The sequence below is a fragment of the Watersipora subatra genome, chromosome 4 (genome assembly GCF_963576615.1).
Source record: "Watersipora subatra chromosome 4, tzWatSuba1.1, whole genome shotgun sequence".
In the NCBI taxonomy this organism is placed as follows: domain Eukaryota; kingdom Metazoa; phylum Bryozoa; class Gymnolaemata; order Cheilostomatida; family Watersiporidae; genus Watersipora; species Watersipora subatra.
In genome coordinates this window covers 49,204,060-49,230,501 of record NC_088711.1, presented here as the reverse complement: position 1 = coordinate 49,230,501, position 26,442 = coordinate 49,204,060, and the positions used below count along the sequence as shown (strand labels likewise).

Below are 26,442 nucleotides of genomic sequence, written 5' to 3'. Positions count from 1 at the left end.
GAATGCATAGGCTTTATTGAACTGTACAACTAAGTTTAAACAGCATTGTAAATCATTACTGATGCTACAAATCACACGTTGATCATGCATTCAGGAAAGTTACTAGCAGGCTATAAAGAGTTCTCCATGACATGAATCTAACCAGATACTATGCATCTCTGAGAGACATCTGTGTCACTGTAGCTGAGCCATTGCGTAAGCTAAAGAATGTACTAGCATGAGACTGAGAAACTATACAAAAGGTTTGATGGGTTCTCTATACGCCTCGGTTGACCAAGTCTTTCACTTTGTATATTCTAACTATCCAATGCTCTGTGGTGTATGCCTCCTCCAACACATCGAGTTCAAAGTCCTTATTACCAATCTCAGCGTTACGTACTCTATCGTATCCTGATGGCTTGGCTACAAATTTGCAAAAAAAGATGAAGCAGAGAATGTCATAACAAACTGCACAAAATTGTAAGCATCGCAAAGTTGCTGATTTTTGACCTACTCCGACAAAATAGTACCTTGTTCTGTAGGAGATATACCAACATTCTAATTGTCTATTGTAGTGCCGCCAGCCAGGCACCAACACCGAGCGGTCTGGCTGGAAGATCAAGAAGCAGTGGCATGTATTTTAAGCCAAAGCGATTGTCAGCTCGCAAACAGAATCAAGTTGTCACGGCAACAGGACCATCCCAGTTGTTATAAACAAACACTATGTTTCCATGGTGCTCAGTGCTTCGGAGTGGCGCCCTCTACGAATCATGGAAACAGCGGCTCGCACAGAAATCACTGAGCACTGATCAGTGCGAAGCCAATGCAAATTTGCAGCAAGGAAACAGCTGCTGCGCAGTGGCTGCGCATAGCTCTCATGCCGTGGAGACGGATTCTTCGAGGGCCGTGAACTAGTACAAATGTTATTCCGCTAATCTTGTTTTTTTCTATTCTTCCGATCTTCTTTCCCCTATATTTAATTATGGTCTGCACCCACGAGGATGATGAGGTGATTACTTTCCTAGACTTTGTTATCGATGCCAACACTTTTTGAAAAATAGGTGGCAAGTCCTAAATTAACGTTTAAATAATATATTACTTAAAAAATACTTATTAAAAATATATTACTTTATAAAAAATTGTGTTAAGGTTTGTAAAACCTTGTGAATGTGTATTGTAAATAAAAGTATAATGATGACAGAAGCATAAAAAGACCGTTTCTGACGTTCGGTATCCATAAACGATTCAATTTCTACATCAGGAGATTCGATTAATACAATTTCTCTTCTATGCTAATTTGCTGAAAACCACTGCACAGCATGGAAACGTACAATTCCCTTGACTTCGGAGGGGGCTGCTTCGCAGTACTGCGCACCATGGAAACATAGTGAAAGTGAGTCTGCTCAGCCACATTTTGCTTAGCTCAACTGACCCCATTATGAGTTAGATTCCAGAGCCGAGTCACATACTCGAGTTACATCACAAAGGAAGATGTCTAGAGGCGATAAGCAGGAGCCGGAACCTACCGTGAAAAAAAGCATATAAAAGCCTGCCTAGATCATTCCAGAAGAGCAGCGCAGGCTCTCTGCATGACTGACAATTGTTGCACACTCAGTTGCTTTCATGAATTTATATATATTTAGGCTGAAATATATATTATTTGATGACTAAAGACTCGGTGTGTTTATTTGCATCTATTGACTGTCTTGTGGAGAAGTAAAGAGAACCAGCAGTTTCCTTCACACCCTCACAAACTATCGATTTCTCAAACTGAGATATACAAATATCAGTATTGTAGAAACAAATATACACTCACTCTGCTCGGTGTAGACTGAACCAAATCTATAATAACAGAGCTTGTACATGAGGCAGTTGAGTAGGGTGGGAGAACCATCTTTGTCAATCCTAAACTCTCCTTGGGGAGTGTAGTAGTCTGCTTCCTTTATGTGAGCGCCCTCTGGTGTTGAGCCGCCAATACGTACCATCCACAAAAACTTGTTGATATCTGAAAAGAGCATTAGTATGATTAGTACAAGACATCGGCGTACCACTGTCATGTTCTAGGGAGGGAGAATGAGGGAGCAGGATAAGAGGGAGGGAACAACAAGGAACCCGAAAGGGAAAAAGCGGAGCGGGGGAGAGAGCAGGCAGGGGAAAGAGCGGAAGAGGGAGACGAGGAGAAGAAGACGAGGGGAGACGAGTGAGCGAAAGAAGTATGAGTGAAAGAAGTGTGAGTGAGAAAAGCGTGAGTGAGAAAAGCGTGAGTGAGAGAAGCGTGAGTGAGAAAAGCGTGAGTTAGAAAAGCGTGAGTGAGAAAAGCGTGAGTGAGAAAAGCGTGAGTGAGAAAAGCGTGAGTGAGAAAAGCGTGAGTTAGAAAAGCGTGAGTGAGAAAAGCGTGAGTGAGAAAAGCGTGAGTGAGAAAAGCGTGAGTGAGAAAAGCGTGAGTGAGAAAAGCGTGAATGTGAAAAGCGTGAGTGAGAAAAGCGTGAGTGAGAAAAGCGTGAGTGAGAAAAGCGTGAGTGAGAGAAGCGCGAGTGAGAAAAGCCTGAGTGAGAAAAGCCTGAGTGAGAAAAGCGTGAGTGAGAAAAGCGTGAGTGAGAAAAGCGTGAGTGAGAAAAGCGTGAATGTGAAAAGCGTGAGTGAGAAAAGCGTGAGTGAGAAAAGCGTGAATGTGAAAAGCGTGAGTGAGAAAAGCGTGAGTGAGAAAAGCGTGAGTGAGAAAAGCGTGAGTGAGAAAAGCGTGAGTGAGAAAAGCGTGAATGTGAAAAGCGTGAGTGAGAAAAGCGTGAGTGAGAAAAGCGTGAGTGAGAAAAGCGTGAGTGAGAAAAGCGTGAGTGAGAAAAGCGTGAGTGAGAAAAGCGTGAATGTGAAAAGCGTGAGTGAGAAAAGCGTGAGTGAGAAAAGCGTGAGTGAGAAAAGCGTGAGTGAGAAAAGCGTGAGTGAGAAAAGCGTGAGTGAGAAAAGCGTGAATGTGAAAAGCGTGAGTGAGAAAAGCGTGAGTGAGAAAAGCGTGAGTGAGAAAAGCGTGAGTGAGAAAAGCGTGAGTGAGAAAAGCGTGAATGTGAAAAGCGTGAGTGAGAAAAGCGTGAGTGAGAAAAGCGTGAGTGAGAAAAGCGTGAGTGAGAAAAGCGTGAGTGAGAAAAGCATGAGTGAGAGAAGCGCGAGTGAGAAAAGCGTGAGTGAGAAAAGCCTGAGTGAGAAAAGCGTGAGTGAGAAAAGCGTGAGAAAAGCGCGAGTGAGAAAAGCATGAGTGAGAAAAGCGTGAGTGTGAGAAGCATGAGTGAGAAAAGAGTGAGCGTGAAAAGCGTGAGTGAGAAAAGTGTGAGTGAGAAAAGCGTGAGTGAGAGAAGCGGGAGTGAGAAAAGCGTGAGTGAGAAAAGCGTGAGTGAGAAAAGCGTTAGTGAGAAAAGCGTTAGTGAGAAAAGCGCGAGTGAGAAAAGCGTGAGTGAGAGAAGCGCGAGTGAGAAAAGTGTGAGTGAGAAAGGAGTGAATGAAAAAAGTGCGAGTGTGAAAAGCGTGAGTGTGAAAAGCGTGAGTGAGAAAAGCGCAAGCGTGAAAAGCGCAAGTGAAAGAAGCGTGAGTGAGAGAAGCGGGAGTGAGAAAAGCGTGAGTGAGAAAAGCGTGAGTGAGAAAAGCGTGAGCGTGAAAAGCGTGAGTGAGAAAAGAGCGAGTGAGATAAGCGTGAGTGAGAAAAGCGTGAGTGAGAGAAGCGTGAGTGAGAGAAGCGTGAGTGAGAAAAGCGTGAGTGAGAAAGGAGTGAGTGAGAAAAGTGTGAGAGAGGGAGGAGTGAGGAGAGAGACGAGTGAGGAGAGAGACGAGTGGGAGAGAGATGATATGAGAGAGATGAGTGAGAGAGATGAGGGAGAGAGAAATATGAGCAAGAGATCGAGAGAGAGAGGTGTTTGAATGAAAGCCCATTTCAAGAAAGAGCACTTACCATCTGAGGAATATCCAGTGAGACCACCAAATATAACAAGCACATATCCCACATCCAACTCTCTCATGATTTCATAGGCTTTATCTTCAGGCGATGACATTGCCTGCGATGACAAAAAAATGGACGCAACATAGTAAATGGGATAATACTGTGTGGTCAAGTAATAGATTTCTTGACTATCTCAGAATGAAGCAATAAGCAAAGCCAATGCTAAGATGCCCACCTGCCCAACTCTGGATATGTGAGTGTTGTTCCAAGTATTGTTGTCTACCAAAATTGTTCGATTAGCCATAGCTGTTATCTGATATCCGTAATCCCACCAAGACATAATCTTTGCATCCTAGACAGAAAAGCAAGTGCGTATATAAACTTAGCGAGAGAGAATCTAATGACTAGCCAATGAACAACTAGCACACATTGCAAAGGAAGGAGGCAAGTTCTATAAGACTAAACTAACAAAAAAGTGAATGAAAAATTATTAACCAGCGTAAGTGTTCAAATGAACAACAACAGGCGTTGTTAACGGGTTCATAGTTGGTATTGGAATAAAAAAAGTAAATATCACTTTAGCTACAATGTTATTTAACAAGAGTTAGCAGGACACGATTGAACATTTGCTTGCTATAGAATCACTAACTATTACAGTGAAGAGCATCCTTGTTACCTCTGGAGTGTTTTGCCTCAGCCAGTAGTAAGCTTCCCTGAAGTCATCAAATATAACACGGCCACCATCGCCTGATTTGGCTGAGAGAACGATGGAAGGACTGGAGTAGGCCTCTGAAGTGACCCAGGTGCAGTGAAAAACGTAGGTGATGAGGAAAAGGGTCATGGTGAAAACTACAGCAGTGGCCACCTTGAAAAGGAAACAACTCCTCAATAGGTACAAGCCATTGAAACAATGCTCATAGAAAACTGATGTGAAACTGATCATGCTGTTGAACTGATCAGTTTAACCAAGCGCTAATTTCTAAGTAGTTTTCTTCTCGCTAACAATGGTGATGGTTTCAAAAAGTACCACTTTTTGAAGTCACATCTAGTTCCGTCGGTAATTAAAGCATGTAGATCTGTAGGCATGATATAGTCATACATCAACATTTTAAAAGTATTACATACAAGCTACTGAGAGCCCTCCGTTAACCCACCTCATTTTTAAATGGGTAGTTGAGTTCTCCAACCGTCTTTTTAGACGTCTTTTTACTGGATGGTTCAGATTTCTTTGACCCAAAGATCGGATCCATATTTTTCATGTACAATGAAAGGGTGGTGGAGACCCCGATGCCAGCGAGGATGCACATAACAGGAGCCAAGACCAACATAAGACGCACCATTACTCCCTACAGTGGCAAATACAAACAGCATTGTTAGTTCTGTTAAAAATATTATTGGTAAAATAAATGAATCACTTGAAATCATAGAGCAAACAGAATATCAAGCAAAACAGTAAGAAACAAAGTCATAACGACAGCTAAGAATCTCACCGCAAAATAAATACTTGTAAGGCCGTACATAATAATAAAAATGTTGGCATCCGTGAGCCTACTGAAGCAGAAGTACATTCCGGCTACAAAAGAAATAACTTTATAAAGTCAGGCACCAACTACAAAAACAGGTGGTCCAAAGTTATGGAAAGTATTTTACTACTCATTAACATTTTCAATTCATGGTCAGGTTAAATATAAAACTCAATTTGAAAGGCGTGATCTCCCCTTAAGCTACCTTGACCTTATCTGTACCCGACAACCATAAGGTGGTCCTTACATTATAGTTTTTGGTTTGTATGCTCGGATCACCAATATAACATAACAGCTATAAAACATCCAAACTCCATAGATGCAAAAATGTTCTAGGATAACATTTTCTTACCTGGAAACATAAAAACGAGCATTTGTAAGTCAAAATAGAATGAGCTCCACGCTGTAGGCTGATGCTCAGAAACTGAAGCTATGATGGGAATGTTGTTCTTAGCGTAAGACGGGTCAAGCAGTGAGTAGAACCTGCCGGTCCAAGGAGAGATTTTACCTAAACAATTATCAGATGTCTGTGTGAGCAATACTAAAAAAATTAAGCACAGCATATTCTTAAATTACTGCTAGCAGAAGCTGTGTATGTTTTTTAGAACATTTTTGTGCAAACAATGTCTCTGTGATCGTTGCTGAACATGTCTGAGGCCAATGGAATGTTAACTTTGATGACTGGACATGCTCAGTTATGGAGAGCAGTTTTAGACTTGATACTATTCCTGTCAACACCAGTTGCCTTTTTTGTTTATGGAACTATAACCTCCTGCTCACAGGTCAGACTCTCCAGTGTGAATACAGACATGAGTGTTTACTTTTACTTTTTACTTAAACCAACTATGAAAGAACAACTGAATAAAAATGTATGTCACAACTAAATTTTAATATCATGTATATATAACAATATCATATGTTTGCTATGTATCTAATGTGAAGACCACATTTAACCTTCATTTCGCTCTAAGTTTACATTAGCTCTTCAAGTTGATTTATTTTCAAGCAGTAAAAATATTTTTACATAAGACATGTGAAAGACAACTTTTATATAATAAGACATTAACTTCATTAAACTAATGTCTGTTTGTAGAGAGAAATAAAAGCTTACGGATGTACATGAGCTACTGTAGTCAATATTGAAGCCTGCATAAGAAGTATCTGAGACGATTCATAAACAGAGATATAAAAACAAACAAACTAGTGAGAGACGGTGTGAGAGATTTAAACTTACACAGCTATATGTCATCACAAACAATATACCTGTAGCTGTGAGCAGTCCACCCACAACCAACGCTGTTCCTCCAACAACAGTCACTATGGTCCTGAGCAGAAGGGTGAACTGATCATATGTCATACGAGATCGGACATAGTCGACAAACGCGTGTATCTGACAGAGTCCAAACACGCCGAATGCCTATTAAGAAAGTGAGAAAAACGTGATCTGTTAACATGGAGATGATTGTCTGTGCTAATGTGTTACTGTGCATATAATGTGACCATAGAAATGTTCAATCTCAATATAGTTTGTAAACAGTACTAGAATAACAAGGTATAGTACAACTGCAGTGTTTTAAAAAGAGGACAACTCCAACATTACAGTCATATTTCGACATACGAGCTTAATGCGTTCTGGGACTGAGCTTGTATGTCGAATTACTCGCATGTCGGTACAATTTATTTATAAATAGAACAATCAAATATAAACATTGATTGATTTTCATACTCTAAAAACCAACAAAAACACTTAAAACAAGATATTGTAGCAGAAAAAACATATTGGTGATTGTTTTAACTTACCACATGCTTTCAAAAAGCAACAAATAAAAAATAATGCAAGGTAATATGATTAATTGAAATGTATATCTTAAACCATACAATAGCAGCTAATGCTAGCATTAGCTGCTATTGTATGGTTGCTAATGCTAGCATTAGCTAATGCTAATGCTAGCAAAGCTAATGCTAGCATTAGCCAAAAGGGAGAGAAAAGTTATCCTTTATTACAACATTTGACTTTGATAAATTTGGGTTCTGATGCGCAGACATAAAAGCAAACTTTTATTTTAAACTTAACATAATCAAAATTTCTTTGGCATTCAGTTTGAAATTTCTTCTCGCGGCTCAGTTGATGTTTCCTTTGTTTAGCTCTCACAATCAGCCAGTCGTTTTAAGAGAAACCTATCTAAGGACGTTTGCCTTTGTCACCCTTTCAACATGTTGCGTAAAGGACGAACACAGGTGTAGTAACAAAGGGCTAATGCATGACCACTAGTCAACTTGTCCGAATGCCTATTTTTTTTTTATAAATTCTGAAACCTCTTGCCAGTTTTTCCCAGTGCATTTTCAAAGTTGCCGATCCAGCCACAGCTCGCTTTGAATGTTTCCTCTGACGTCAAAGTCTCACCTTTCTTATTCACTTTTAAGTCTTGATAGATAGCACTGGCCTTTTCACATTGTATCGTTTCGGTTACGCTGTCGCCAGCCAATTGTTTGTCTGTTATTCAAAGCATGAGCAGTCTCTCATCTGGCCGTGAAGATCGCTATGCTGTTTGGAAAATACGGTTAGTCCTTTAGCGGACTTAATGCCCTTAAAATTATCCTTCTGTTTGATAATTGGACATATTGTGAATGTATTTCTGCCATATTAATGAACCAGCTCAATCACCCTTATACCTTTTTCATATTTATTAATAATTTCACGTTTAATATTAAATGTTACCATTCGCTTTTTCTTTGTATTATCCTTCATTGTACCAGTTGGCTTTCGGTCTAAACACAGTACTTTTAATTCACTTAATTCTGCAATGATAAATGCTTACAAAAAACACACTGGAAATGTATAATCTGAGCAGCTCAAAAATACAGAGTGATGTTGCTCTCATAAAACACCTTTGACATACTTGGTCACTGACTAGCGTGTCGAAGTATGAGTGTACCAAAATTCATGAAAGCTTGATATTGTCTAATCCTCAATGAGGCTTGCAGATGGTAATAAATGAGATTGTAGAGTAACAGGGAGAGTCTTAGGAAACAAATTCAAACGTTCCCCAACCTACGAACGAGTTACGTTTCGAATGATTGTTCGTAAGGTAAATCTGTTCGTAAGTTGCTTCAGTGCTATATTTTTGTAATATAATTTATGTTTAAGGCCTATATAAGTATATTGAAGGTTTATATAAGTATGTTTAAGGCTTGTATAAGTAACCTGTATTGGTTTGTACTGAAAAAAATATTTAATACTGCAAATTCAACTGTCATACAGCCCATGACAAAAGTGATTTTGGAAAAAAGAAAGGGTTATGATGGTTGAGAAATGCAATATTAGCAGTCAAATAGGATAACTGCAATGGTAGCTGTAATGTACTGGGTGTTATTATATACAACAAATAGCAATAATGAAAGGTAAAGATTATATGTTTATATCTCTCCTCCTGCAAAAAGAGAAATGCAATATTGGCCAATATTAGAAGTAAATGCACTGATATTATTAAAATAACCAATACTAGTTATATAGTAATAATATAAAACCAATGTACAATTTTGTTTACATTTCAAAACGTCATAGCTAACAATATCACGAAGTTGTGATACTTATATAGATTTTTAGAAAATCTGTACTACGTAGTCATTGTTCTGTAGTCATCCAAACTTATAATTAATTATTGTAATAATCTCATAAGAAACGTTAAAAAAATATCATCGTCATTTGTTTTACTTACACTGCGTTGGACATCAGTTAGAATGCGAAAGTATTCAAATGTGTCGGCAAATGAAAATGAAAAAAATTGAAATCGGCAAAAATGAAACGATATCTGTACTCCTATGTTAATTGCTGAAACCTTCGGCAATTCGACAATGCTACAGACTGGTGAAAAGTGCACGTTATTTTTTCGTGAAATGCGCAAGACTTTATCGTTCTATTATCTGTCGCTCGGTGTTTCAATTTCTGGTCTCAACTTTTATTACACCAAGCTTTTCAAGCGTTTTGTGGCGACTTTCGTCCAAATTAATCTGTCTATTTGTGTATAATCCGGTCAGATGAGTTAGTTTTAGGAATTTGTGGTAACCCTTCAAAGGCTTGGTAACATATTTAAATAGGTTTAAATGTGTTTTGTATCGTTTTTATACTTTAACGACTTTACAAAACGATGGTTAAATTTGTTGATGAAATTTCTTGACGGGGTTCGTCTCAATGTTGATGAATAATTTTCGTAAGTTGTGTGCACATGCAATTATCATAAAAACTCCCACACTTCGCTCCGCTCGTTTGGCCGTGGGAAAATGCAGATAATACTTTGGTGGACGCCGGGCCATGACACTGCATTTCTTATTTATTGTATGTCTTGTCCTTTTTATTATATTGTTGTTTTAATCGTTATGCTATCACTTATCGTTGTTGTTTTATTTTTTGTATGTGTTGTCCTTTTATTATATCGTTGTTTCACTTGTTATGCTATTGTTATATCTGACTTCCCATCATAACACTATCGCTTATCGTCACTTATATTGATGTCATACCAACGCGCTAGCGGTCCCATTTATTCACCTTTTTAGCCGGTGTTCTTACCGTTTGCCGTTAGCCAGAACGGTTGATATTATTGTATATAAAGAGCGCGCTCACTTAGTTGAGCAGAGCAGATAGCCGTATGCTCATCGGTTAGTGAAATTTCCTTCGCTAATAAAAAGCTGAATGAAACGAAACGCACTCTCTTCTCTTTATTCATTAGTCTAGATCGTGCCAAGTAAAGGTTGGCAAATTCCTTTACAATACGTACAGTAAAAATAAAAAAAGTTCTTTGCGCAATGGAGATACGTTCACCCACTTATGTACTGCAACGAACTGGGCAGAGAGAGGTGGATGCTGGGTGGAGCTTCTGAAGAGTGCCTATTTCCGCCGCTAATACCGTCGGACATACGCGCAGACCTGTTTGTATTTCGCCCATTCTTGAATTCATCAACCCACCAATAGCAGCTTGTTTGTGACATACAGCTTTCCCCATATTGTTGTTTCATTAAGTGATGAGAACTCCCATCTATAAAAGTCTAGAAAATATTAAATTGCTAAATAAAATAGAAAAGTTATGACAAAATTCCCACAACTTATTGACTGACCCTCGTATGATATTCAGCCCACAAAGAACTGCGCTACACAAGTGATTGCACAGGCAAGTGGAGTTTGGTAATACGGTCTAGGATCAAGGAGCTTGCTCGTGTGTACAAGGCTGGGTTTCAAAGGGTCAACCTTTGTTTACAGCCTTAAATCTCATCCTTTACAACAACTACGAGTAGGTACTTACAGCCATGTGCTCACTCGACTGTACCGGTTGGAATCCAACAAATGAGATTTGCATAGACAAGAGGGTGCCAAGGCAATAAACCTGTAACAAAAATACCAACAACTCTAGGATGACAATCAACGACATAACATACAACTACCACACAGGCATTACCCTTGTAGACAGATCTGAGAAGCTTGATTTATATATAAATAAAATGATGCCTCAGAAATTTTGTTAATACAAATTGATGCCATTGCATTGGCTTTCTTTGGCCCAAAACAAATTCAATGGGAGATTATTCTCTGGGCCAAACAAGCATACAGTGTCATTAACCAATCAGAGTAAAAAATAACGATAAACTACTTGATTCATTGTTTACTTTGATGTACACTTTGGTAAATAATGATATATATGCAACATTAAGGAACATAAAATTTTAATGTTGACTAAACAATTGAATAAAAGGTGCAGACCCCTTGACAAATTGATATTCTATGGATTGTGAATCAATATAATCGATTGTGATTGAGTCTGAACACAGGCCACCAAGTCGTAAGGATGTACTACAACCAGATAATGAATCACCGTGCTAATTTATGGGAACTCGCATAATGCTTATTCATTTGGTGACCTAGCCTTGGTCTCTCACATTTTACGATCTCCATTAAAGGTTGACTTGCAAAAAAATTCACATTACAGTTATTTGGTATCATAAGATTCACCATGTCTTACTCTGTTGTGTTGTAAGTGCAAAATATGTGGAAATGTGATTACAAGCTCTTAAAAGCTCAAAAACGAACAGTTAATCGCAGCCATCAAAAAACTGCCGTAGACTAGAATCTCTTTCCAAAACAGCTCAAATGGGACATAGTTGTACAATATGGCTTCTGTTTACACTTTCACGCAACCTCAACCATCGAAATATTTTCACAAATATACTTCACGCATTCAATAAAATCATGTCTGTTGTTCTTACACGTCTATTTTATCGTCATTGTAATGCTGTCACTTTCAGCACTGATATATTATAACCTACCGTGAAAATTCAGTTATAATTTTAACCTTAGCTTGAAGGAAAACATATCATTGTCTGATAAGCATGACGAGCCTGTTGGTCACCTGTTATAATCGAAAAATGCTGCAAAAATTATTCGCGAAATATGGGTCACATGATCAGATTACGGCTAGACGATTAGACCAAGCCAAAAAAAACTGTAAAGTAGCGAGCATCTATATTTGATACGGGATCTTTGGTAAAACCCGAAGTGTTTGTCATAAACTACTGCTACGAGAAGGTTTATATTGAGCCTTTTATTGGTCTTTCAATTTACTTGAGAACATCACGTGACAAAACCATAACCAAATGTAATGACTACGTCAGAGAAAAAAACTGATTCCTATCTACAGCGTTTTCGTGATGGCTGCGATCAACTGTTCGTTTTTGAGTTTTTAAAAGTTTGTAATCACATTTCCACATATTTTGCACCTACAACACAGCAGAATAAGACATGGTGAATCTTTTGATACCAAATAACTGTAAGGTGAATTCTGTTGCAAGTCAACCTTTAACAGAAGAAAATAAGCACCTCTTTTTGGATAAATTTTTAACTAAAATTTGGTTAAAATCATGATGGTATAAAAGACATCATGAAGAAGAGCGTATCCCATAGAGACGAGTGTAACCCATAGACGCAGGTATATCTCATAGACATGAGTGCATTTCCTAGAGAAGATTGTATCTCATAAACGCGAGTGTATCTCATCGTACTTACTGTGCTGTAGGCTACATATATCCTGTGGGAGAACCTTCCGGTAACCATGAGTGCCAACACGTGAAGAGGGATGAGGTTGATGAGGAATACGTAGCCTCCCCAAGATGACACCTGACAACCAAGAACTGACATGCATCATATACAAGGCAAGAAGTCCAAAACTTGGACATACCAAGTGTTATAATTTATCAGAGACAACCAATGCAGAACTTGGATTCAAAAAGAAAAATGTGAGACTCTGCCATTCACACTATGACATGAACAATCCTATTGATCTCAATCAATTTACCAATACACGTAGCAGCAGTCACTGCAAAACCTATAAACAATGTTAACACTGTCGTCTCAAACTAACAGTGTTTTTGACCTTCATAAAAAACTTGTAGGAGATAAGATGAGATGGCTAACTTAATATCTAACAACAGGAGCATGACAGGAAGGATACTAGAAATAAAGTAATATAAAAGCATAAATAATTAAAGTAGTAATAATTAATAAAGTTAACTAATAATTAATGTTAAGGATGATGAAGTAAAACAAAAAATATATTTACTATACATAATAATAGCAGTTTCTGTTTGACCGTCCGTCTATCGTCTCCAAAGTTTGATGTTAGGATAAGATACCCTAGGACACTTATGTATTCGCCTCATCTAACTTCCGCGTTTTCGCGGAGTCATCCTCTTGCAAAAATTTCATGAGCGAAACTAAACTATCATAACGAACGAGCGAAAACGCGGAATTAAATAGCTTTGTTCATTGATACTGTAGAATGGAATTTTATAACGTCATTTATTTTAACGGTTTTAACGACCACTATAGCATCGTTGAATTATAAACCAACAAAATAATTTGACTGTCAAAATTTATTACATTATTATTTTGCGATTAATTATGATTATTTTCCCATTAATAATGATTTATAATGATAGGAATTTGATGTCAACGCACACGCATTAGTAGCGTTATTGTTTGTTGGGACATCAATCAATGGTGTAAGCACCGTGTGTTGAAAGAAAATAAAACACACAGACTCTCACAGTACTACACAAGCAGCATGGCTCTGGAAAGGTTTGGAATCACCACTGACACCTCTTCAATAACTTGTAATGATTCAGAAGATGAGGCAATAGAGAAAGAGTTAGCTCTGATAAATAACACTAATAAAAAAGGAAGAGAAGAAGTTATAATAACTACACACTGCTAGTATCTGTAGTTGTAGTATTACTAGCAGTTGTATCATGTATGTATTTTTATACAACTTGTAATTACTGTGTCCGTTTGACCACCGGGCTATTGTCTCCAAAGTTTGATGTTTGGATAAGATAGAGCATTCGCCGAGACTACAACCCATGACATCCAGCACCAATCTATTGCCTTTAAGTTTTTCTGAACAACTTCACAACTACTTAATATCTGTGCTTTATCAACACACCTGATGTTTTCTTAGGCGAAGTAGACTGCCAGGGTACGGTCTATATATATATATAAATATATTTGAAAAATTATTGCGAAAAAAGTAAACTTTTAGTATTTGTGTTACAAATTTGTTTCGTGCGAAGCACTCCTCAGACGCAATTGTACTAAAATCAAGTTTTTATATATTTATATATATATATATAAATCTCAGAGTTTGTCTGTATGTGTGTAGTTCGGTTTGTCCAACTTATAGCTATTAAAATTTAGGAATGAAATATCTGTTTTATGCTGGATTTGATTTCGGAACCTCTTGTTCACATGGCAAATATCTAACACAATTAAGCTACGTAAGATTGATAGATTCATTGGTTGATGTATGTTGCTATTTGGGTGAAAACACACATAGCATTACATTACGGCACAACAGCACTAAAGCTTGCTTTCACAGCTCTTATTAATAAGTTTAGCAATACTAGCTTACTCAAATTAGCCATTGGCAATGTACCAGGCTGACGACAAGCAACTACAGTACCTGTCACTGTTTATAAACTGATTTTTAATACTCGTGCAATGCCGGGCATTCCGCTAGTATATCTAATAATAGAGTTACCCTACAGGATGAATTTATTCGCGGGGTTAAGTTTCGCGCAAATTGCCTTTTTCATGCATATCCGTAGACTAATTTATTCGCAGGTGAACGCAATCACTCTCAATTAAGAGTTAATTCTATTGCGGCTAGCAATAGAGTTAACCCTTCGCATGCGCACACCACGTGTTTCGGTTTTTATCTAGCTTACAACTATGAGTCAATTATGCTAAGCTATAAATTTCTTGCTGCGTTCAGAGGATTTCACGAATATTCATCGATTTGGAAGCCTTTGATGAACCAGCAACTTATGGTAAGTAATGAGTTTTTTTCAAAATCATTTACTAAATTAATAATTGAATTTTACTTTGGTTCTTCGGTAAAACACAATATTTATTTTGCCCAACCCTACCGCTTCGTTATTTGTCTTAGTGTAAGAGAAAGATTTTTCATCATACACGGAGGCACTGCAAAGGTGGTAGATGACTGCAAGGGTGGTAGATGTCATTCCTAGAAGATCACCAATCATTCAAGGAAGTCTCGAAATTGAAGTAGAAGTGACCGCAGCTGCTAACGATGAGAATATATCTGTTTTAAAAAAGGAACAAAAACACCTTTACGAGCACAGATTTTTGGCCAACTGGCAGAACTTTGCAATAGTAAGCCACGAGGAGAGTTCTGATGATAACTCCCTTACCAGCCATGTAGTAGCGAGAGAATCGCCTTTAACATATACCCAAGACAGTGACAGCGATATAGAGCTGCTATTACCAAAATAACTAGTCAGAGAGCACCATTACACGCTAGTATTTACTTATCAAGATTATCAGTTTAATTTTATTGCCAGACAACCGCCATACGGGCTAAACTGTTTTTTACTCCATTCATCGTTTGTAAAATTTTATTTGTATTTGAAATATTTTATTTGTACACTCAAGTTTGAAATAAATTATAATATATCAATACATGAAATAGAATATATAATATAATCATGTTTGCTGCAGCGATATTAAGGAGTTGTTGTTGATGAAGGGGGTCTACATTGACTGGTTGTTTCTCTGCCAATATTCCTGCCTTGGTGGATATTCCTACTTGTCTCTAGTTCTCGTAATCGGAATAGGTTCTGTTTCATTTTCAATCTGCAGTAAACACAAAAAAGAGAAAATATTAATAGGTGTAATGCAAGTACAAAAACAATACCTGAAGTGTTTAATGAAAGCGATCAGTTTTTAAACAGAAGAATTGACTAACGCAGTTAATTATGGAACAACGTATCTGCACTGCCAACCAAATACATACCATAATGTCCAGATCAGAATCATTATCGTCCTCAACTTCGGTATTAGAGGTTGATGGAATTGATTTCAACGTAAAAAGACTGTAGGACAGGTTTTTGCGATGACAACGCCATGCCGAATAACTTGTGAAAACTTTGAGTAATTTTGTAAAAAAGTTTGATGCATTGACAACGGGATTAACTTGAAGGCCCGGCAATGATTTTAAAAAAAGTTTCGGAACTCGGCTACCTATAGTACTTCTGCCTAGCGGCTAATTTTGCGATGACGCCATTCTGCATATCTTGTGACAACCTTGAATAATTTTGTAAAGAAATCTGATGCATTAACAATAGGGTTAACTCGAAGCCCTGGCAATGATTTCAAAAAGGTTTTGGAACTCAGCTGCGTTTAGTATTTATGCCTAGCGGCTAGTTTTTAATTTGAGGCAGTAGTTATTCTCTCTTGTGATTAAAAATAGAACTAATTATTTTCAGAATTTAATAATTCGCGGAATAAACTGTTCGCGAAATCGCGAATTTTTACATCTATCGAATATTTTCATCCTGTAGAGTACATCAGATAATCGTATACACAATTTTCTCTCATAATTGCGGCAACATACCTAACTACATAACTATACATACTTTTGAGCGAGAACATAATGTCTTACGTGGAACCTAGCTGAGTGATAAATGTAAAAAGGAAACTACTAACCATGTAAAAGTAGGCGATAGAGCAAATAGCAGCCCAAAAGATCGAACCAGTTTTGACAGCTTTAATCCAGAGGTAGTAGGTTAGGAGCATGCAGAATATGGCGATTCCTTCGTTGTCATAGGAACCAGCGACTGACCTGCTGATATAGCCCGGTACTATGGAGATGAAGGCAGCAGCCACCAACCCGGCTGATTGATCCTGCATGAAGTCAACAATTCATTTCCGATTTGCTCCTTATACTAAACTCTACTTATGATTTTTACATCATGCCAAGCTATGAAGATGCCTCATTCTGAACTTTGACCTCTCCCATATACTTGCGCTATCACTCTGTAGTCACTAAGTAGATAATATGCTGTAGTTAGAAAGTTCCATAGAGTTCATGTAACACATAAGGTTGAGGTATATAAGATTATGTGACGTATACAGTAACTGTATAATTATTGTAAAAGAACTACATAGTTAGTGACTTGTAGTTAGAGACTTCCATAGAGTTCATGTAACACGTAAAACCCTTCACCAGTGGAGGTATATAAGATAACGTCATGCATACTCTATATTGTAAAATAACTACATATAAATTATAATTGCCATGTGAAATTAGCGCTAACTCATACCAGCCATAACTGTCATATACAAAATTAATACTAAAACTAGATTCAGAGACCAACTCCAATCTTGAGGATTGGAAATATATAGGAAATATTGACCGGCAGTGCGGGTAGGTTGAGATGTAACACAAATGGGATATAAACTAAGACATGCTAAGTGAACAATATATAAAAGTTAAATGATTATTTCCTTTGCCATTTCAAGTCAGCTGAGAAATGTACAACCCTTATCTACGTATTTGTGGTTTAGTAACTCAAATGTAACCTTCCGTCTCAGCAAACCAGTCAAATAATATTACCCAAACTATGCAATGAGCAGAAGAAATGCAACATACCTTGAGCTCCTTGGTAAGAAGGTATGTAACAAGGGTGGTGAGGCTCGAGAAGAATGGAGCCAGGAAAACGCAGATGTTTCTGATGTCAATTGTCACATTAAACCAGTGCAACACCTTAAACAAGGCAGCTGATGTGACCATCAAACCTGGAGATCAATAGAAACAGCAGACTTTACCCCAAGAGCCTACAGAAATACTTTTGTCTATAACAATAACACATATAGTGCCAGTTTTCGAGACTTTCTCTGCCACTCGCTACAAACATTGAGCTGAAAGTCTGCCACAACACTAAATCGATGTTTGCAGGCCTAGATAAAAGCAAAGTGCCATATTAAAGAGTCCTTCTACGATGGTGCAATTTTTAACTCAGATTACTTAATCCAATCTAAGACCTAAAATCCCCCTTTGGCCCTTTGAAAAGGAAAAAACTAGACTTGACTTTTATTGATTTAATGGCTGTACAATAACTAGTATTATTGGTTTGTATCGACTCCTTTTCTCTTTCTTTATCACTTCTACTTGGTTAATGGTTCACAATTATGGTAATTTTGCGATAAGTTAAGGAGAGCACACCTTCAATGTCAACTTACATCAAAGCTTTTTCATTTTTCTCTAAACAAGGTCTATTATGCAAAGAAAAAATAATACAAAACATATTTTATGTCTAAAATAAACTAAAAAAACACATTGTTACTATAAAAACGGTGTCTGTCCATCTGTCTATCCCTCGTCAGGGTTAGAGGCAAGGATAAATAATAACTTTTGACACGACTTCAATTCATGACATGCAGCTTGCAATACTGACACTTTAACACCTGCACCAATCGATGTAATTCTGAATAATTGTGCACCTACTTATTCCCTGTGCTTTATCAGCACACCTTACAATCTCAGTGTCAATGACGGCGAACGAGACTGCCAGGGTGCTAGTGTGTATGATAGAGATAAATCCAAGGAAATTTTTAAGGCTCAACAACAATTTCTGAACAACTACTTAATCTCTGTGCCTTATCAACGCACCTTATGATTTCTTAGATGAAGTAGACTCCCAGGGTACTAGTATATATATATAATAGTAGAGTTAACTAGAAATCGTATAGAAAACCTACGTCATTTTCTCTCATAAGCGCGGCAAGAGAGAAAACGATATCTTTAAGGTTAACTACGAGATACTCATTATTCAAATCGAATTTAAGAACTTCAATGTAGATCGGCTTGGCACTTAGTGTTATATGGAATTTTTTATGTAGTACGAAGCAAAAACTTGACATACCTTCTTAACATTATGTGGAGCTCACATTATATGAGGTATATGTTATAGTATTGTCTACTCTAACTTGCATTGCAAAATACAAAAGTTGTCCTACTTTGTATATGATAACTCTAAATAATACAAACGAAAAAAAGTACTTGTAGAGTACTAAATTTAGCTAGCAAAACTGAAAGTGATGCATTGTACATCATACTCGCATGAAGCAAACAGGACAAAAATACAAAGAAATGAATGAACGGAAGTATGGCAGCCTTTCGTATCTTGAAACATGTTTCCTAAGTCGAAGCAAAATTTTTACCAAAAGGCATCTCATAACTTGAAATTATGTCAAGTTGAAAAACATCTCATATGTCGAGTCTTTCATAAGTAGAGGTAACACTATCGAGATGCTAATCGACAGAATTGATACCACACACAAACAAATTTCATATTATTCAATGTAGGATCAAAAATTATCATGAAAAGAATTGATACATATAGTTGTCTGCGAAAACTTCAATTAGCTTAGGTTATGAATAATACTCCAGCTTACCACCTAAAACATTGGCTTCTATCACTATGTTTCCATGATGCGCAGTGCTTTGGAGTTGCGCTATCTCCGAATCATGGAAATGGCATCTTCGCACTGAAATCACTGCGCACTGATCAGTGCGAAGCCAGTGCAAATTCGCAGCAAGGAAACAGCGACTGCGCAGTGGCTGCGCATAGCTCTCATGCCGTGGAGACGGATTCTTCGAGGGCCGTAAACTAGTACAAAGGTTGTCCTGCTAATCTTGTTTTTTTTTACTATTCTTTCGATCTTCTTTTACCTAAATTTAATTATGGTTCACCTAATCACCCACGAGGATGATTAGGTGATTACTTTCCTAGACTTTGTTATTGATGCCAACACTTTTTGAAAAATAGGTGGCAAGTCCTAAATTAACGCTTAAATAATATAGTACTTAAAAATACTTATTAAAAATATATTACTTTATAAAAAATTGTGTTAAGGTTTGTAAAACCTTGTGAATGTGTATTGTAAATAAAAGTATAATGATGACAGAAGCATAAAAAGACCGTTTCTGACGTTCGGTATCCATAAACGATTCAATTTCTCCTTCAGGCGATTCGATTTATACAATTTCTCTTCTCTGGCTAATTTGAGGTATTTGCTGAAAACCACTGCGCAACATGGAAACGTACAATCCCCTCGACTTCGGAGGGGACTGCTTCGCAGTACTGCGCACCATGGAAACATAGTGTATGTATACAGTTGACAAAATTGCAGAAATTTAAAAAACAATAAAAACTAAAAAGTGTCTTTCATATTGTAGAAGACTAAAATGAACTACCATCAACTACATATATTAATCTCAGTTTGTCTGTCTGTTGACCATGTGTCCAGTTAAAGCAATAAAGTTTTACACATGAAAAATCCTTCGTGAATGATTTGAATTGCCGGGTCTGCAGATAGGCGAGTCAACCTATTAAAGCCCGTTCACACTATCGCTCAAATCGACGTTCAGCGATGGGCTGTGGGATGCGATGACGTCATTTTGCGATGAGCGGTCAACGCAATCGCTGCTAGCGACGATGCGATGGACTTTCAACACGTTGAACTTTGACACCGATGATCGCAACTATCTGCATATTGATTGGCTGTTTGCGGACGACATCGAATACAATTTCAACAATTGTCATGGTCAAGGTCATTTAGCAAGCATGGCGAACAAGTATGCCCGCGACGAATTAATAATCAGCTATGTTAAAGATTATCCATGTTTGTACGACTTCACATCACCTTCTTATAAAAAATCCAAAAGCATTAAAACCAATGCGTTTAATCAGATAGCTGCACAGATGAGCCAGCAGCTCGGCAAAACTGAAGATGGTTAGTATACAAGTATTGTCTGCGAATATTGCTTTCACCAGATAATATATAAAATCATTAAATATTTTATTTTGAGTTTGGGCTGTTGCACAAAGGATATAAAACAGTTGTGTATGATACCCCGATACTTACTATTATTCATGCTGTTAATATTTTGCAGGTATCAGTATCCAAAAGCGTTGGAAAGACATAAGGGATACGTTTTCCTTGTACGTGCGGAAAGAAGTAAACGCCAAAAAGAGTGGCAGCGGGCGAGGACCAAATGTAACATGGCCACTATGGGAGCACCTTCAATGGTTACGAGATTACAACAAAAAAAGATTGTAAGTTAATATATATCGTTTATTTTTTATAAGTTTCGGTTTAAAAAATTGTGGCCATTGTTTGTAGTTCAATTGTTTTTCAACTTGATTATAGGACACAGAGTAACTACCAAACAATGTCACAAGCAATAGATGCCCCTTGCTCTGAATCAGCTCCAATAGAGAGCATTGAGTGCTGTTCCACCTCAGCCTCCTTAAACAGCCCTCCTGCTGCCTCACCTTCAACTTCACAAACTATGCGAGATATGCCACCTACTAAAAGAAGGAGGCCTGCAGAAACGGCCGAAGATCCATTTCAGTAAGCATACGTAAAATACTAAAAGTTGGCAAGTATGCGTAATTTATGGGATCCTTGTAATCGAACTCACATGCACAACACTGTCCGATTTTACAGATTGCAACTCCAAGCAATTTCTACGAGAGTACAAGAAAGAATTGCGCGAGAAGAGCAAGAAAAAGATATAAGTTATCACTTTGGAATGGAGGTTGCGGGATACATAATAAAAATGACACCATCAAAGGCACTCCGAACAAAAATAAAAATCATGCAAGTAATCGCTAATGAAGGAGTTGATGGAGTTGACGAAACTGATGATGAAGCAGATCCAGCGTCATATTTAAATATGCTCAACTCTAACTAGAATATTTTATATACATTTATATTTAGGCAATAATGATGGGACAATTAGATTTATTTGATGCCAACTACACATGCACATTTGCTCTTATTAAAAAATTCTTTGAATTAATCGATGCAGTATTTTCTTGGCTTTCAGGTAATATAAAATTTACTGCTTTCAAAATAGTAGTTCAGGAGCTATGATAGGCAACATGCATAAATGATGGGACACCACAAATGTCCCATCATTTACACATGTTGCACTTCATAGTTCCGGAACTATTATTTTGAAAGCAGTAAATTTTATATGATTTGAAAGCCAAGAAAATACTGCATCGATTAATTAAAATGATTTTTAATAAGAGCAAATGTGCATGTGTAGTTGGCATCAAATAACTCTGAATGTACCATCAGTATTTATGAACACGCTTATTTATTCAAGGAGTCAACTATATAATAATATATATAACGATATAAAATATTAACTGTCTAATTTGTACGGCGTAAAACATGATGCTCTTGATAATCAAGCCTGCCGCTGTTGCAGTTAAAGTACTGCATAAAAGAGTTCCTCATATCGATTGCATAAGTTGCTGAATTCCTATGTGCAGGTTGTCTAACTTCATCTAAGGCCGTTCCTGAATTTCTCCATAGGCCTAGCTCATCATCTGTGTCGGTGTATCCTGTTGGCATATAATGCGCTGGTTCACGACTCTGCAGCAGATTGTGCAGCACACACAGAGCACGCACGATGGTAGATACTCTCTCTGGCTGTCCTATCATTGTTCGCTGAAGAACACGCCATCTAGAACTTAGTACACCTGAAACATTACAGCATACCTTGTGAAATCATGTTATTTCAAGTTAATAACTTATTTTTTCCAAAAACCAAACAAAAACTTTAGGTGATAAAAACTAGCTTACCGAAAGCATTTTCAATTGTTCGCCGAGCTCGAGAAAGCCTGTAATTGTAAACCCGTTGTTGATTAGTAATTGCACGTCCAGGGAATGGTCTCATAAGCCATGTTTTTAATGGAAAGGCTTCGTCACCAACAAAGCAATATGACAGTGCATTTGAGTATCCTTGGATGTGTTCGTCTCCAGGTATTGCCATGGTACCTGCGCATTGACACAAATATTGAACAATTACGTTACATTAATTATATTAGCAAACATGTATTCGAGGTTGCCAATTGAACATTACTGCACATCACCATCTATGTAGCATAATACAGCATCTTCACATTTTCTTTCATACCGTGTTTTATATACTTGCCATTCATAAGAGCAGTCCCAAAGGAACACGTTTCGAACACACCAGCATCGCTCCACCGTCCAGCCTGTCCTACATCAATGAGTGTAAATTTTAAATTAGCGTCACATGCTGCCATTAAATTGAGAGAGTGAAACCCTTTATAATTGTAGTATTCTGAGCCAGCTGCTGGTGGACATTGCATTCTGATGTGTTTGCCATCAATGGCTCCCAGGCAGTGGGGAAAGTTCCAATGTTCTTCAAACCTGAAATAAAAACAAATCAACCCTCTCAGTTATACTTTTTTAATATAACTTTAGCTATACTTTTTTAATAATTTTAAGTTGAACATTCATTCTTGTCGCCTACCCACCCTTTGGCTATTCCTTTCCGATCATCAAGTGTTTGAGGTTTCAAGTATAGTGGCATTAGGACATCCCACAGGGCATTGCAGGTTTCATGGATGATCATGCTTACAGTGGATTTGCCGATTCTCCAATGATATTTAATAGAGTTAAATGAGCAGCCTTCTGCCAAGTAGTGCAATGTCACTGCCAGTCTCATATCAGCGGGAATAGATTCTCGCAGATGAGTATCCTGCTTTTCTATTCTATAACAAAATTGTAAACATAAATTCTACGTAATACTCATTTCTATAAACAATATTGCGTACTTAGGCGATTCGTAGCCAATAACGTTATAAACTCACCTATGCTTGATCTTGCTAAGAATATAATCAAATGTGTTCCTTGTCATACGAAAATATTGAAGATGGCAGTATGCTGGATTGGTACCTCCTCTCAACTCTGGCAATAAATTGTAGTACAATCCTTTTTTTTTCGTTTTCCTACGATTTATTAACGGAATTTCCCAATACATCCTTTTGCTAGCTCGTTTATTAAGCTGATGCTGATCATAGCACAACATCAATGCTGTGAGCTCAAGTTGAACTAGTTCCCAAAACATGCTGCTTTCGTGATTCCGTGAAGATCTGCGTAATAATAAACAGCAAAAATAACAAAATCTGCAAAAATAACAAACGGACTCGCGATATCAGGAATGCTCGTTCGTAATTTCTATTGGTTGTTGGTAGCGATCAGCCACAGTTGATCGCTCGCAGTGTGAACACCTAATCGTTGATGATGACGTATTCACAGGCCATCGCTAATCGCTAAGCGTCGATTTGAGCGATAGTGTGAACGGGCCTTTATACTAGGTGTACAATTGGCCATAGTGCTTATGAGAGTGGAGATATTCTTTAGTAAAAATACGCATAATGACGTTGCATCACACGTATCAATTACCAGCTGGCCTCATGGCTCTTATTACAGTAAAACTAGCTGAATACCTGATGTTGCACAGGTAACGAAACAGCTTATAAACAGTTACAGGTAATGTAGTGTAAAAATAATGTAGTAGGCGAGGTAATGTATGGTTTAGAAGCTGTTTTTATTACCCAAGCAACGCTCAGGTATTTCACCTTGTTGAACAATAAAAACAACTGCAGTAAGGCCACATTTAAAGCATGAATGTAACACCAAATGAGAATTCAAAGTCTACATGTATTCTTTGTCAATGAATGATTTGAAACCACAATGATTTGTTTCAAAAGAACAAAAATGAAAATATGAACAATCGTGAGTAGCTAAGGCAATGCCCAAAAAACTGCTTCGACAATTTTTATTATTGTGTAAAGACTGAGTTATTTAAAAATATTAGTTTGTTCCTATTAAAACTAATATCACATAACAAACATTAACTAAACCCTTTCTAGTTACTATCACTATTATGAGCAAAAAAAAAGTAAGCCTGTCAAAAGGCAGGATATGGCCAAGACAGCAGTCATGGAACAAAAGTGTTTCGTAAAAAAATTTGTTGAAGTTAGATAGTTCAGCATAATGCGATAAAAAAGATTGCCATAACTGTAGGGCTATATTTTTTTCAACTGCAGCGAGACATGTGCCTGTCACTTACCTGGATAAATGGTTCCCCCAATGATCCTACCAAGTGGATACCAGGCCATGTCATCAAACCAGTTGTGAAATGCATAGAAACCCTCTTCAACCAGATACTTGGTTGTTCTGTAGTTGAAATATGGGTCAAATTCATGGATCACACTCTCATATCTGAGCACGGAGAAGAGCCGCGTAGAAAAAGCTGTAAAAATATTTGAATAAATGCTTATTTCATTTTTTTATGATATAAAAACTATTAGTATACATGAAAATTATTAGTAACACATGAAAATAATAATATATTATAAGAGAGTAATGAAAAGAACCATAAAGCTTTGATGCATGCAACAGAAACTGAAGAATTACAATGTTCATCCCTAACCCGCCAACATTTCTAGAATTAGGGAAAGGCAACCACAAACATACATGTTCCATGTGTGAAAATTTTTCAGTAGACTAAACGTCTCTACAACAGCCTTGAAAGAGCACCAGAAGGCGTTGACAAAAATGAAACAAAACCAACGTTTGATAAGTTTTTACGATGTGATAGCACAATAACATCAACAGTATAAAAGGATTATGCAGTGAAAACTCACAAAATGATTATTACTTATTCAAATAAACAGAAAAAGGAATCTTTGTATTTATCACTTTAATGATTATACCCTATACATATAATATGAAGGGTTACAATTAATAAACATTTGTTCTGAATATTACAAAAATCATGCATATTGTTCAATGAATATAAGTTTACGTTTACTGATAGTAGCTGTTTCATGTAGGGCAGGATTTTTGACGATTGGATACAAGTAGTACCTGGTCAAACTGCACCCATATCAAGGTCAAACTGCACCCGTATCAAGGTGAATACTATACTAAGTATTCACCTTGATATGGGTGCAGTTTACAAGTTTACAAAATAATTAGCTATATGAGCACAATGGGTGATTGAGTGGTTTATATGGGAATTGACTGCAAAATAGGTTTGATAAAGACAAACAACTTTAATTTGATGCAATTATATCGTGCTTTAAATAATTATTCAAACCAAACAATCGCTTTTGAATAAACACAATACTAAAATGCAATACTTTAGGTGGAGATTACATTTGAACATACACAGTATCATAGCCATGGTTAGTATCATCATCTTTAGCAGAGTATCTTGCTTGTCTGGCGACATCTTCATGAAGAAAAACGACTTCATCCTGTTATGCGTAATATCTCTAGGCAGCACTCTGCTATACCAATTGCCTTTATCTCTCAACCTGATGTAAAGTAATGGATATACTTCATTGAAGTCGCCGCTTGCGGCAAATATGGTTTTATGGAATAAAATTATTTATTTAAGAGTGTGCAACATTATAAAAACGTAAAAATCGTGCAGAAAACCCCTTTAATGTACGGTCGTTAAACTTTTAGTCTAACTAGTTTCTAACTCCCAAAACCTTGAAATGATGCGTGCCACGTCGTCGGTGAAGTCTGCATGTCCATATTTTTTTAAAGCAGAGTACGTTACTTCGTAAAGTTCACTCTTGATATTAGCTTACTAGCTGAAATAATTTATTAGACAATTGTCATCATCGTATATGCCAAATAAATTCACAATGTCTTCGAGAGATAATGGTAAGTTGCTCATATACTAACCTTGTTTGTCGGCTTTTCTATAATGGCCGCCCCCTGATAATAAGTTTACGCAGCACACCATTCATTGGTCGAATTCT

At 37.2% G+C, this 26,442-nt stretch overlaps 1 protein-coding gene across 1 annotated transcript; it reads right to left on the bottom strand.

Annotated features, from left to right (window-relative positions):
• Positions 1-26,442, bottom strand: LOC137393612 (dolichyl-diphosphooligosaccharide--protein glycosyltransferase subunit STT3A-like). The gene is made up of 16 exons (XM_068080241.1): positions 26,366-26,442; positions 25,838-25,986; positions 24,735-24,917; positions 17,421-17,566; positions 16,475-16,672; positions 12,479-12,589; positions 10,725-10,805; positions 6,691-6,844; positions 5,780-5,935; positions 5,395-5,477; positions 5,059-5,250; positions 4,581-4,769; positions 4,140-4,256; positions 3,917-4,019; positions 1,796-1,984; positions 1-402 (listed from the first exon to the last, which is right to left on the bottom strand). The coding sequence occupies exons 2-16, from the start codon at positions 25,923-25,925 to the stop codon at positions 257-259; spliced, it is 2,136 nt and encodes a 711-aa protein (XP_067936342.1). The 5' UTR covers positions 25,926-25,986; positions 26,366-26,442; the 3' UTR covers positions 1-256.

Excerpts from the sequence above, each read along its gene's own strand:
- LOC137393612 (XM_068080241.1), bottom strand. The coding sequence starts at position 25,925 with ATGAAGTCGTTTTTCTTCATGAAGATGTCGCCAGACAAGCAAGATACT. Across the intron at positions 4,770-5,058 it reads ACTACCCATTTAAAAATGAG|GTGGCCACTGCTGTAGTTTT; the intron begins GTGGGTTAACGG and ends TTCCTTTTCAAG. Across the intron at positions 403-1,795 it reads TTCAGTCTACACCGAGCAGA|CCAAGCCATCAGGATACGAT; the intron begins GTGAGTGTATAT and ends GCAAATTTGTAG.